This window comes from Lolium rigidum, chromosome 5, assembly GCF_022539505.1.
Source record: "Lolium rigidum isolate FL_2022 chromosome 5, APGP_CSIRO_Lrig_0.1, whole genome shotgun sequence".
Classification (NCBI taxonomy): Eukaryota; Viridiplantae; Streptophyta; class Magnoliopsida; order Poales; family Poaceae; genus Lolium; species Lolium rigidum.
This window is the reverse complement of record NC_061512.1, coordinates 96,655,547-96,667,485: the sequence shown is the minus strand read 5'-3', so window position 1 is coordinate 96,667,485 and position 11,939 is coordinate 96,655,547. Positions and strand designations below refer to the sequence as shown.

Below are 11,939 nucleotides of genomic sequence, written 5' to 3'. Positions count from 1 at the left end.
ATCGCCACCCCTTCTTCGAGGGTTTCCTTTCGGGTAAGCATCATGCTGCCTAGATCGCATCTTGCGATCTAGGCGATACACGTTTACTCGTCTACCTTGTGTTACTCGTCTCTGAAGCGTTGTTGATGGCGAGTAGCACTACTTATCTTAGGTGTTTTGGGGCTTGCATTGATGCTTTTCTTATGCATATCTGCTTAGCAATGCCGTCCCTTGACACCTAGCTGCCCTTACGCCTATCTGGGCGTAAGGGCAGCATCTTGCTTGTTCGATACTTAGTAGATCCGATCTGTTATAGTTGCTCCTTGTTCGCAAGGATTAGTTTAATATCCGCATGATTAGGCCTTATGCTGGGGTTGGAGGATCCGGTAGTGCGCTAGGTGCTTGTTTACCGTTCCTAGAAGGGATGTTCGGGAATTAACGTAATGTTGGTTTTTAGGCCTCTTCTAGGGATAGTTTTCATCATCTTTCGTATCTGCTAGGCCCAACTACGCGTAGGATGTTCCGGTTATGCGGTGAAAACCCTAAACTGTCGTAGATTGGTTTAGCTTTGTGTTGATCAAGCGAGGGTCCCCATGTTATTGCAAATCCAGCGTGAACCATGGGGCGATCGGCTCTTTGAGCCGATCCACGAGGCAACCCGAGAGCCGATAGGGCTCGTATTTAATGTTTACGTGTCTACCATGCGGGAACAATCGAAGCAATCTAACACCTTCCTGATCGGGTCTAGGTCGGGTGGCACGCCCTTGCAACCGCCGGGACGTGTGCGAGGAAACTTGCGGGACGACGCGAGGTGCCAGGGTCCACTAAGCGGCCTTGGGAGCCTCCCGGCTCTTCGTGTTGCTTAACCACTGCTCGCCGGTGAGTTTTGGCAGGCAACACATTCTGGCACGCCCGGTGGGACAAGCGTGGCTAGCTAACTACACCACTGCACCAAGTCCTGAAAGCTCAACTGCTACAGCTTCCACCGTGGATCAGATCAGTGCAGTCCTGAGAGACCAGTTCGGCATCCTGCCGAAGAAGAAAATAATCGGCTATTCCAAGCCGTACCCCAACGAGTTTGACCTGATCCCGCTGCCACCTAAGTATCGGCTCCCTGACTTCACAAAATTCAGTGGATCAGAAGGATCTAGCTCCATCGAGCACGTAAGCCGATACCTGGCCCAACTAGGCATGGTTTCAGCATCGGATCAGTTGCGTGTGAGGTTCTTTGCGCAATCTCTCACCGGTCCAGCTTTTGGGTGGTACACCTCGTTGCGGCCAAATTCGGTTCGATCATGGAAGCAATCGGAAGAGCGGTTTCACACACAATATCATTCGGAAGCTATCGAAGGCGGCATTGCCGATTTGACCCGAGGTTCGGCAAAGGCGAGGAGAAACGATGTCTGAATACATTCAACGTTTCGAAGCTGTCAAGAACCGATGTTATTCGGTTCATTTGTCCGAGAAAGAAGCGATCGAGCTGGCCGTGGCGAGGCCTCGCGAGCGCCACTCAAGGGTACGACGTTCCAAGTGGAGTACAATTCGTTGGCGCACATGGTCCGGAGACTAACGTTGTATGAACAGCGCCACCCGGAACTGTACCAAGACAAGTACAAGCGCACGATAGGCCCGGTCGATGCTTGAGGCGGATGAGGATCCTTCCGAAGATCGGGAAGTCGCGGTGGCTGAATGGGCTCGGCCGACGATACTCGTGTCCTGCAAATGGGTGAATCAACCAGGGCCGCCAAGAGGGTTTGACTTTGACTTGAGCAAAGCGGAGCAGATTTTTGATTTGCTGCTGAAGGAGAAACAGTTGAAGTTGCCCGAAGGCCACAAAGTCCCCACGTCACAGGAGATGAACGGTAGGCCATACTGCAAATGGCATCACACGTTCACTCACGCCACCAACGACTGCAAAGTATTGCGCGCACAGATTCAAATGGCGATAGAATCAGGCCGATTAACTTTCGGACAATTTGCTATGAAGGTTGACACACGTCCGTTCCCTGGCGTCAACATGGTGGATCTTAGCCACTCCATAGGGCGCAAGCCAGAGTTTTCCTTTGATGTCAACATGGCAGGGCTTGTGAATCGCCATAGCAAAGAAAAAGCAGAGAGCAACCACTCCCATGGCAAGGATAAAGAGGAGGCCGATCCACGCGACGGGCCCCATGATGACGATAGACGGTACCTGACCGAGGAGGAAGTGAGAAGCGTGTGGTATCAACGTCCACTCTCCGCGCATCTCCTTAACAAATATGAACAGCAGTATGACCGACGTCGGCGCTACGACGTAGATGATGAGAGACATCGTCGGTCTGATGTCGAGGACAGGAGGTATCGTCAACATGATAGAAACAACAACGGGTACGAGCTTCACGCTAGAGGGAGGTCCAGGGAGCAAGATAACATGGATAGGCATTGGGACTGTCCTTTCTTTAAACATTGTTGGGACTCAGGAATGAGCCGATTGCCAACAATCTAGAACTGCCCAGAATGCAGACAGCAAAGGAAGAGGACAAACGAGGTTTCAGTGTTCAAGCGTCTAGGGCCTCTCCCACCTCCGAACAAGCAAGCTGAGTCATCTCAAGAAGAAGACTTTGAGGAGTCAGATGGTGAAGAAGATAGGTATCACCGGCCAAGGTGGTGCCACCGATGGACTCAGCCATTCTCGGAAGCGTAGGGTGCGGCGGCTACGAAACACCGGAGGAAGCCGAGGCACGATGCACCGTACACGTTGAGGAAAGCACGGCCCGATCTGGCCGTGAAAATTCAGCAAACATTGGGGACGGTGGCGCGCCCACCGAAGAAAGTGTGGCGCCCTAAACAGACAAAAGCCAATGCAGAGGCATCGGCTGATACAAACATAGTGTCCATGATCTTAACAGAGTAGCAAGGTCCAAGACAATGGACGTACGTGGCGAGGCCGATCCCAGCGATCGGCCCCAAAAAATGGAAAGCAAAAATTTCATCTCAAGCATGTCATGTAGCTACAGTAAGAAATCGAGACATGGTAAAGCTTCACTAAGCATTGCACATGAAGAAGGAGGCCGTTTCTAGCAATCGGCCAAAATTATCCTCGACATATGTTTTTGTCTGGGTTCAGCATGGATCTAGCAAGGAATGCCTGAAGAGCCGATACCCTCAATTACTTGAAAGAATCGGCTTGGGGGGCACTTACATGGATAAAACACGAGGATGTGAAGTTTGAAGTAGCTTTCAGATGCCCAGCAGCCCAAGATATATTCTTTGATGATGATGGGTACTGAAGTATGGGGGCCGATACATAAATCGGCCGTAAAAAATATAAATTTTTTAAGCATAGCCGATGCGCAGACATCGACTTAAGGATATAAAGCCGATGCATGGCCATCGACTCAAGAGGTACAGCTGGTGTAAGCAGAGGCACAATGGAGCAGTTGTCGAGTTACAAGGAGAAGTTCTACTGGACGAATTCCTTCTCAAGGCCTCCAACTCCTTCTGCAGATCTTCGAGTTCAGCAGTGCCAGTATAAGCGTGCAGATCAGAATTAAGTTTGATGTCACTTCCAGAGGTTGTTACGTCCAGAATTTTGGAGGGCATCAGAAATTCAAAACATCCTCACCGGAAGTCGCATCAGCCTGCCAAAGATGATGAGCTAATCTGATCAGCAAGACGCAAGAATTGAACTGGAGAAGCTCGGGGGGCAGCTCACCCTGAAGGTTCTCTGCTCTGGGGAGCCGATTTTGTTGGAATCGGCTGGCTCTGCATTACAACTTGGAAGCCGATGGTAGCCCATTTGGCTGGCTCACTGCTGTTCTCGCCTTGACTGAGGCTCGGGGGGCAACTGACTTCGTAAATACTCTGTCCTTAAAGAAGCCGATTGAGATTTCATTGGCTGGCCCTCCATCATGATCTTCTTCAAAGGGGTAGAGCAGGGTTAAAGAATATCACTGAGGAGATTTGCGAGCAGGCATGGTCTTCCACGTTGTCCACCAGAACTCAAAGTCATCGTTCGGAAAAATGAAGGACTGATGCGTTGACATCGGCTTATGGGACATTGACCAAGTTTACGGTCACTCCTTAGTCGAAAAGATGAAGGGCGGATTATGAGGGACCAATGCGTTGCCATTGGCTCATTGGGCATTAGCATGAAAGAAATCGGAAAAATCAAATTGGGGAAATTCTTCATTGATAAACGAGATTTCTTACATAAGGAGCCGATTGATCTCAGAAGGAATTACTAGGGGATACATTGCCCCATCTACTACTACTGGCCCTATGCTAAAGATCCTATCTAGGGGCCATTGCTGCCCTCGTCATCGTCGTCGTCGTCGCCGCTATCGGCGCTGCTCCCGGCCGGCTCGTCGTCGCTGCTGTAGCGGCCGCCGGCAGGACCCTCGTTGTCCTCGTCCTCCTCGTCAGCGTCGTCGTCGTCGCTGTCGAAGTCGCTGAGGTTCCCGGGCCAGGGGCAGAAGCGCTTGGCCGTCGGTTCGTCGGAGGAGGTGTCCTCCTCCTCCTCCTCCTCCTCCTCGGAGAAGGTGAAGTCATCGCAGGAGAAGCGATCGTCATCGCTCTCCTCCTCCGTCTCCCCGTCGGCGAGGAAGCGGAGGTCGCTTTCCCCATCGGTCGAGGACTTGTCGTCCTGCGACCGGATGGAGAAGTCGTGACTCGGCTCATCCCCGGCTTCGATGGCGCGGCGGATGTTGGCCGCGTGGGCCTCCACCGGGTTCCACTCCGGCGTCGGCTCGCGGGAGGAGGAGGACGCGATGGAAAGACCCGATGAGGGCGGAAGAAGAAGAAGACATGGTGGCAGAGGAGGGCTTTTGGAGTGCTAATGCGAAGGGGATGAAGAGGAGAACTGTTTGATGCGGTTAAATAAAAGGAGATGGAGTGAAGATTTAATGTTCGAGCAGTTCTCGAGGGCGTGGTGCCAAAACTGTCAAATCGTGTAGAGAAGTTGGGGAGGCAAGTCGTCATGATGAAAAATACTGCGACGGTTCTGCTCCGCCACGACATGACCCCTCGAAGGAAAAACAGAGTGGTTTTGAAATTATCATTACCAAAACCAGGGGGGCATGTGTTATCACCAGATTTTGGCCAAATCAGGAGATAGGCCGTAAGGGAGATGGGCTTAGAAGATATACGCGTGGAGGATCTCTGAAGCGGCCTTGCACGAGACTTTGGGCTAAATTGCCCGTGTATCCGTATTATAGTAGATCGCATCTTAGTTTGGAAGTTAGAGTTTAACCCGTGCACGGTTTGGTGCACGCCTGAATTAGAAAGTCCCCGGGACTATAAATATGTATCTAGGGTTTATGAAATAAACAACAATCATCGTTCACAACAAACACAAACCGGGCGCATCGCTACCCCTTCTTCGAGGGTTTCCTTCCGGGTAAGCATCATGCTGCCTAGATCGCATCTTGCGATCTAGGCGATACACGTTTATTCGTCTACCTTGTGTTACTCGTGTCTGAAGCGTTGTTGATGGCGAGTAGCACTACTTATCTTAGGTGTTTTGGGGCTTGCATTGATGCTTTTCTTATGCATATCCGCTTAGCAATGCCGTCCCTTGACACCTAGCTGCCCTTACGCCTATCGTGGGCGTAAGGGCAGCATCTTGCTTGTTCGATACTTAGTAGATCCGATCTGTTATAGTTGCTCCTTGTTCTGCAAGGATTAGTTTAATATCCGCATGATTAGGCCTTATGCTGGGGTTGGAGGATCCGGTAGTGCGCTAGGTGTTGTTTACCGTTCCTAGAAGGGATGTTCCGGGAATTAACGTAATGTTGGTTTTTAGGCCTCTTCTAGGGATAGTTTTCATCATCTTTCGTATCTGCTAGGCCCAACTACGCGTAGGATGTTCCGGTTATGCGGTGAAAACCCTAAACTGTCGTAGATTGGTTTAGCTTTGTGTTGATCAAGCAGGGTCCCCATGTCATTGCAAATCTAGCGTGAACCATGGGGCGATCGGCTCTTTGAGCCGATCCACAGGGCAACCTGAGAGCCGATAGGGCTCGTATTTAATGTTTACGTGTCTACCATGCAGGAACAATCGAAGCAATCTAACACCTTCCTGATCGGGTCTAGGTCAGGTGGCACGCCCTTGCAACCGCCAGGACGTGTGCAGGAAACTTGCGGGACGACGCGAGGTGCCAGGGTCCACTAAGCGGCCTTGGGAGCCTCCCGGCTCTTCGTGTTGCTTAACCACTGCTCGCCGGTGAGTTTTGGCAGGCAACAAGGTTCCACTGGATTCTGCTAATAATTGAATTTGACAACTCCAGAGTTCTCGTCATGGACTCTCTGAATATAGATCCAGAGCATTGGTCCGGTAAAAGAGCAATGCTGCAAAAGTAATTTTTTTCAATCGTTTGTGCACTATATCGGCCTCTTTCGTTCGTTTCCTTATATCAAGTAACTAATAACTCCCTTGTTCATTTAATTTATTTGCCCTGTAGGGTTTGAAAACGGTTCATAGGTTCATAGATGACATAAAGGTGAATTCAAAGATGAGCTAAGATTTACAAGGATAGCTAATGTGGATATTCAGCCACCGGGACCAATCTATGTGGATACTATGTGTGTGAGTTCATCCGGCGATACACCTCTGAGCGGAGGGCTGAGGATATCAACATGTGGAGGAATGACTTGCGGAAGAAGCTTAATCCAGAAGCTCGCTTCCGACCAATTCAAGAGGAATTGGCAGAATTTTTGATTCGGGAAGTCCTCAGTCCTAAAGGAGAACACTATTACGACAACGAAGAACTTCTAATTGGATAAATTGTATATGGAAACTTGTTTGAAGTTGTTCTTGTATATGGTCACCCGAGACTGAATATTATATATTCCTCTTGAATTGTTCTTGTTTGAAATTTCAAACTTGTTTGAAATTGTATATTCATATGCATCAACGTGTAACGTGTATATAGTTGTGTAGAATATGTGTACTTAAACTTCTTTGAAATTAAAATAAAACACAAAATAAAGTAAAATATAAAAGAAATGAAACACAACAAAAAGAAAACAGATTTAAGGGGGTAAAAACCCTAAACCTGCGGAGACCTTTAGTCCCGGTTGGTCTGGCCAACCGCGACTAAAGGTCCTCCGCCCCGACGAGCGCCTTTCACCCACGTGGATGTGCCTTTAGTTGCGGTTCGTAAGCAACCGTGACTAGGGGGAGGGGGCTTTAGTCTCACATAATTAGTCCCGGTTGCGCAACCGGGATTAAAGCCCATTACCAACCGGGACTAAAGAGCCCATTTTTCTACGAGCGAAGGAACGTCTGATAATTTAGAAACTGACGATTTTGTTATGTACGTCCATATCCAATATACTTTGCCGAAAGACATTGCTAGCCTGTGACATAGATATTGGTTTCGTCACATGCTTTTGAAGAAACTTGTACAACTGGAAGTGTTTTCTTCAAAGGAAAGAAGATTAATCCAGCTAAGCATACATGTTTGCATACACAGGGCCATCAGCATCCGACTTGAAATTTTGTTCCTGAATTTGCGGTCACTTTAGAAACTGATTATGTTCTTATGTACATCCATATACTTTTTTTTTTTTGCGTGGTACATCCATATACTCTGGCAAGAGACTTTATCGTGGCAAATGCGTCTAGATATGTACATATATATGTAAAGCTACTTTCTGAAGCTTGTTTAATTTAGATGGGGTTTCTTCAAAGGAAATAGAACTAATCCACCCAACTTACATGGTATCTAGAAGCAGCCATTGGCGTCTGATATATTTTTTAAATACGTTGTTGTTTCGAAGCTGATGATCATACGCACCCAATATATACTTGGCAAAAACAATATAGTTCTGATGTACGCCGGAATTAAATATGATATGACTAGTATTAAACTGTAAAGGTAGAAGTCATGATGTAGGTTGCTATAAATTCCTTTGAGCATTAACTAGCTTGATCAAGCAAAATAAATCTCCATTGGAATATAAATCTACATATACAATTAAAACCCACAAAGAAAATGATACTCCCAATCTTTCCAGCTCGAGCATGATTGAGTTCTTGCTTTCTTTCTTATAAAAGATTGTCTCTATAGGATACATAGTTTGTTTTCGTTTGTATGTTTAGCATGTAAGTCGTATGAGACATGGAGTGCAAGGTGTATGAGAGATAGTTTTATGAACCAAACATTTGGTTTAAGTTTTATAGAAAAAAAACATAAACAATCTAAGATGACCTCATGTTATTGCGACTCGTAGTCATAAGATGTTGGATCGTAGTATTTGAATTTCGCACCATTTGTGGTAAGTCTTTAATTTCAGGGTAATGTGCCAACTTAGTAATTAATATATGTGCATTTCATAAATGGCTTACACTATCGCTGCTTCTTGCTCTTTAGATATGTTGAGAGACTATTTGTAAATACAATACAATAAGGTATTTGAACATAATCTGCTCTTATGAGCTACTAGTAAAATCATATGTTGCGCCGGTGGAAGATCTTCGTAGATCAATGATCTTCGGAATCATACCAACATTATTTTAATCTGTTGCTACAAACATAAACCTGGGATTATTTTAAAGATTACTCCACTGCATATGAATTATTTAGTGGTAAAATAAAAGCAGAACACAATAATTATTACACAACACTATAACAACAACCTTTAACAACATTCAACCACACCAACTCCGAAAGAGACTTACCAAACCAAGCTATTATGATGCTATCCTAGAACACTTTTTTTAGGAAAAATGATCTAGGAAACTCGGATGAAAATTATTTGGATAAGCTAATCAAACAGTATCATTTCTATGTTGGCTTGGATGTCGCTAGCAACGATCTTGGCATCATGTGCAATACCAACCAATCCTCTTCTTGCAAATCCAACACAGTAGAGTCCATTTGCACCTTTCCAATGATTGGGGAAGTCATTCTTGGGCATGCCATCACTATTTAGCATAGTCACGTCTTTCTACATTTATTAATAAAAACCAGTAATTAGTTTGGGAAAAGATGGTACCAAGTTTCTAGTAAAGATTATGAGAACATTCCTCATTAAATTCTATACCATGATAGAATTTGAATTACAATACTCTAATATAAAAACAAACTATTTTCGCTGGTTATTTTGTAGTATGAATGATGTGTACCTTAAGCCACATATTTGTGGTGCTTCTGTAGCCCGTTGCAAATATAATAGTATCATAGTATCTTTCATTCCCATCTTCGAACTCTATGAGATTTCCTCGGATGCGATGTATTGGCCCAAAGACCTACCATATAAATATTTATCAATGGTATGGCCTTCCTTATCTAGTATGTTTATAATAGTATTTAGAACAATTGTGTCTTCTCACCTTGATATCACCTTTCTTTATTAGCGTGGTGGTGCCAGCATCTATGATAGCAGACCGACCGGTTTTTGCTTTTAGAACGAGTGGACCCATATTAGGCCTCACAATTCCGTACCTTGATAGATCACCAAATAATATATGTGCAAAGAGCACGAGAATAAAATCTACTAGTCTCAATGAAATGGGCCACCGTGCTAGAATCATCCCCAAGTGGATCAGCTCCTTTGTCATAACATGAAACTGCACAATAAACTGGGTAAGAATAGGTGCGACATTGAAAAATATCTGAAAAATAAACATAAAATCTATGAAATTGGGCACATACTTGGACTACGGATGACGATGGAGGTGTTGGCTCCGTAGACTGCAAGGTCACGGGCTATCTCAAAACCGGAGTTTCCACATCCAACAACAAGCACACTTTTCCCAACATAATCACTTCCAGACTTGTAACTTGATGAGTGGATGGCTTCACCTTGAAAGCTTTGTAAACCATCAATATTTGGAATGATACCCGCACTATTTTCACCTGTTGCTACAACCACGAACTTGGATGTATAATCCAGGATCGTGCCATTGACTGTATCTCTTGCCATGATATTCCAACAATTACTCTTCTCATCATACATGCATGACTCAACCAAAGTGTTGAACTTGGGGGAAATATGGAATTTCTCAACATAGTCATCCATATACCTTAGAAATTGATCCTTGGGAACGTAGGTCGGTGAATCATTGGGGTATGGCATGTGGGGTAGCTCGCAGAACTCCTTGGCAAGGTGGAGCTTGAGGCAATTATATGTGTGTTTGCGCCACAACGACGCAATACAATCTTCGCGCTCAACAATGACATATGGGATGGAGAGTTTGCTAAGACAAGCTGCCGTGGCAAGACCGGATGGACCAGCTCCAACGATGCAGACTTGAACTTTCTCCATAGAATTTTTTTAGAGGAGGTGTAAAATCAATGTCTGATGTTACTTTGTGGAAATTTCCCTTGGTTGATATGTATTTGGGTTGCACCTATGGATATTTATATATGCAGTCGTAGCAGTTACTATGTATGCTACTTTTGGTGATTTGTTTATTTGCTCTTTTTATGGCTTGTTTCTTTCCACTTTCGGTGGTTTGTTTCTTTCTTATATTGTAACTCCTTTATTTCTTTCTAGGTATGGTATTTTTCTTGTCATGTGAATAATTTGCTCCTTCTCATACACATGACCATAAACACAAATTACTGATATAGTAAGTGCTTCAAAACAAAATATTGTTTCCATAAATAAGATTTGAAAAAACCATCAACTTAAAAATGGTTCTTAAACTAATGACTATGGAACTTTAAGAATAAAGACATAATTGAATTGTGACTAAATAAAATTACTTTAATTTCACTCAAGGATTAAAATAAATAATTCCATAGAAAGAAGAATTTCAGCTAGCTGTTTCTATACTAGTATATATAATAGAAAAACCCTGACTTCATTGCCATCTTTACAAGGTACTATCGCATTAAATGGTTGTAACTGAGACATTATCTTCCGCTTTGGAATATGATATAAATGTAGACCTACATCTAAGAAACATACGTATAATAGCTATCCAATGGAGGAGAATTATCTCCTCATTTTGCACGTTCCAGAAAGCCTAGAAAGTACTTTAATTTAGAAACTGATGTTTTAATTGTAAGTTGGTGAATACAGGTTGTAAAGTATAAAACTGAACCTGTAAATGGGCTATCTATTAATTGGTGCCAACTTTTTGTTTGTACATTAGTGTGACAATATTTGGTAATTTGCTAGATCTCAGAAGTCTTTTATTGGTATGCACAAATGTACGATTTCTCCATAAACCATGCACCTAAGACTGCTCATAGTGGGAGTAACATAGCTAGTAACATCACACATCTCAAGGCATTTTGGTGACATGGTATGCTAATAAATGAAGAAAGAGAGTGAGGTAGTAACTAGTATGTTACTATAACATCACACACCTCAATGCAAGATGAGTCTACAACATAATAAATGATACAATGCATGACACCACATATAGTATGAAGGTAGTAACCTAGACTAGTAACCTAGACTAGTAACATGGCATATGTTACTAGTCTAAGTTACTCCTCACTATGACCAGCCTAACACAAACTGGGTCTTATTGTTCATATGTTTGTGTGGATGCCTGTGAATACGTAAATTTTATTGATAAGGACAAACAACATCCTCATTAAAATGTTTTATCATCCCTGTCCAACTTGTTTCCTCAGCGCCAAGGTTGAGCTTTTTCATGGAAGTGAATTTCATTTGTTATTCTTTTACAAGAACTATTGTGGTCCCAGAACTCACCACTTTCATTTCAAGAAACAATATGGCTACCTCCCCCTTTTGTTAGTCTTTCAACCCAACGTGCTTTATTGTGTCATGCCTTTGTGCAAATGTTACTACTAATCACTATATACTCTATTAAAAGTTGAGTTTATTTAGTTTTGCAGCAAACTTATTTGCGTGTGTAGATTTTGTATCCCAAAACCAACTTGGCAACCAACAATTGTTTACTATGTGCAAACAATACAGTTTATTGTAGTAGTAATATAGAAACATAAAAATGTGTTTTAGAAACATGTAGATATTGAGATCATATTTTCAATTTT

At 44.0% G+C, this 11,939-nt stretch overlaps 1 protein-coding gene across 1 annotated transcript; it reads right to left on the bottom strand.

Annotated features, from left to right (window-relative positions):
• Positions 1-8,727: 8,727 nt before the first annotated feature.
• Positions 8,728-10,230, bottom strand: LOC124651719 (probable indole-3-pyruvate monooxygenase YUCCA11). The gene is made up of 4 exons (XM_047190761.1): positions 9,620-10,230; positions 9,296-9,515; positions 9,089-9,211; positions 8,728-8,910 (listed from the first exon to the last, which is right to left on the bottom strand). The coding sequence occupies exons 1-4, from the start codon at positions 10,228-10,230 to the stop codon at positions 8,728-8,730; spliced, it is 1,137 nt and encodes a 378-aa protein (XP_047046717.1).
• Between the last annotated feature and the right edge of the window lie 1,709 nt (positions 10,231-11,939).

Coding starts and splice junctions, on each gene's coding strand:
- LOC124651719 (XM_047190761.1), bottom strand. CDS start 10,230: ATGGAGAAAGTTCAAGTCTGCATCGTTGGAGCTGGTCCATCCGGTCTT. Junction 9,516..9,619: donor TCCATCGTCATCCGTAGTCC/AAGTATGTGCCC, acceptor TGTTATGACAAA/GGAGCTGATCCACTTGGGGA. Junction 9,212..9,295: donor TAAAGAAAGGTGATATCAAG/GTGAGAAGACAC, acceptor TTTATATGGTAG/GTCTTTGGGCCAATACATCG.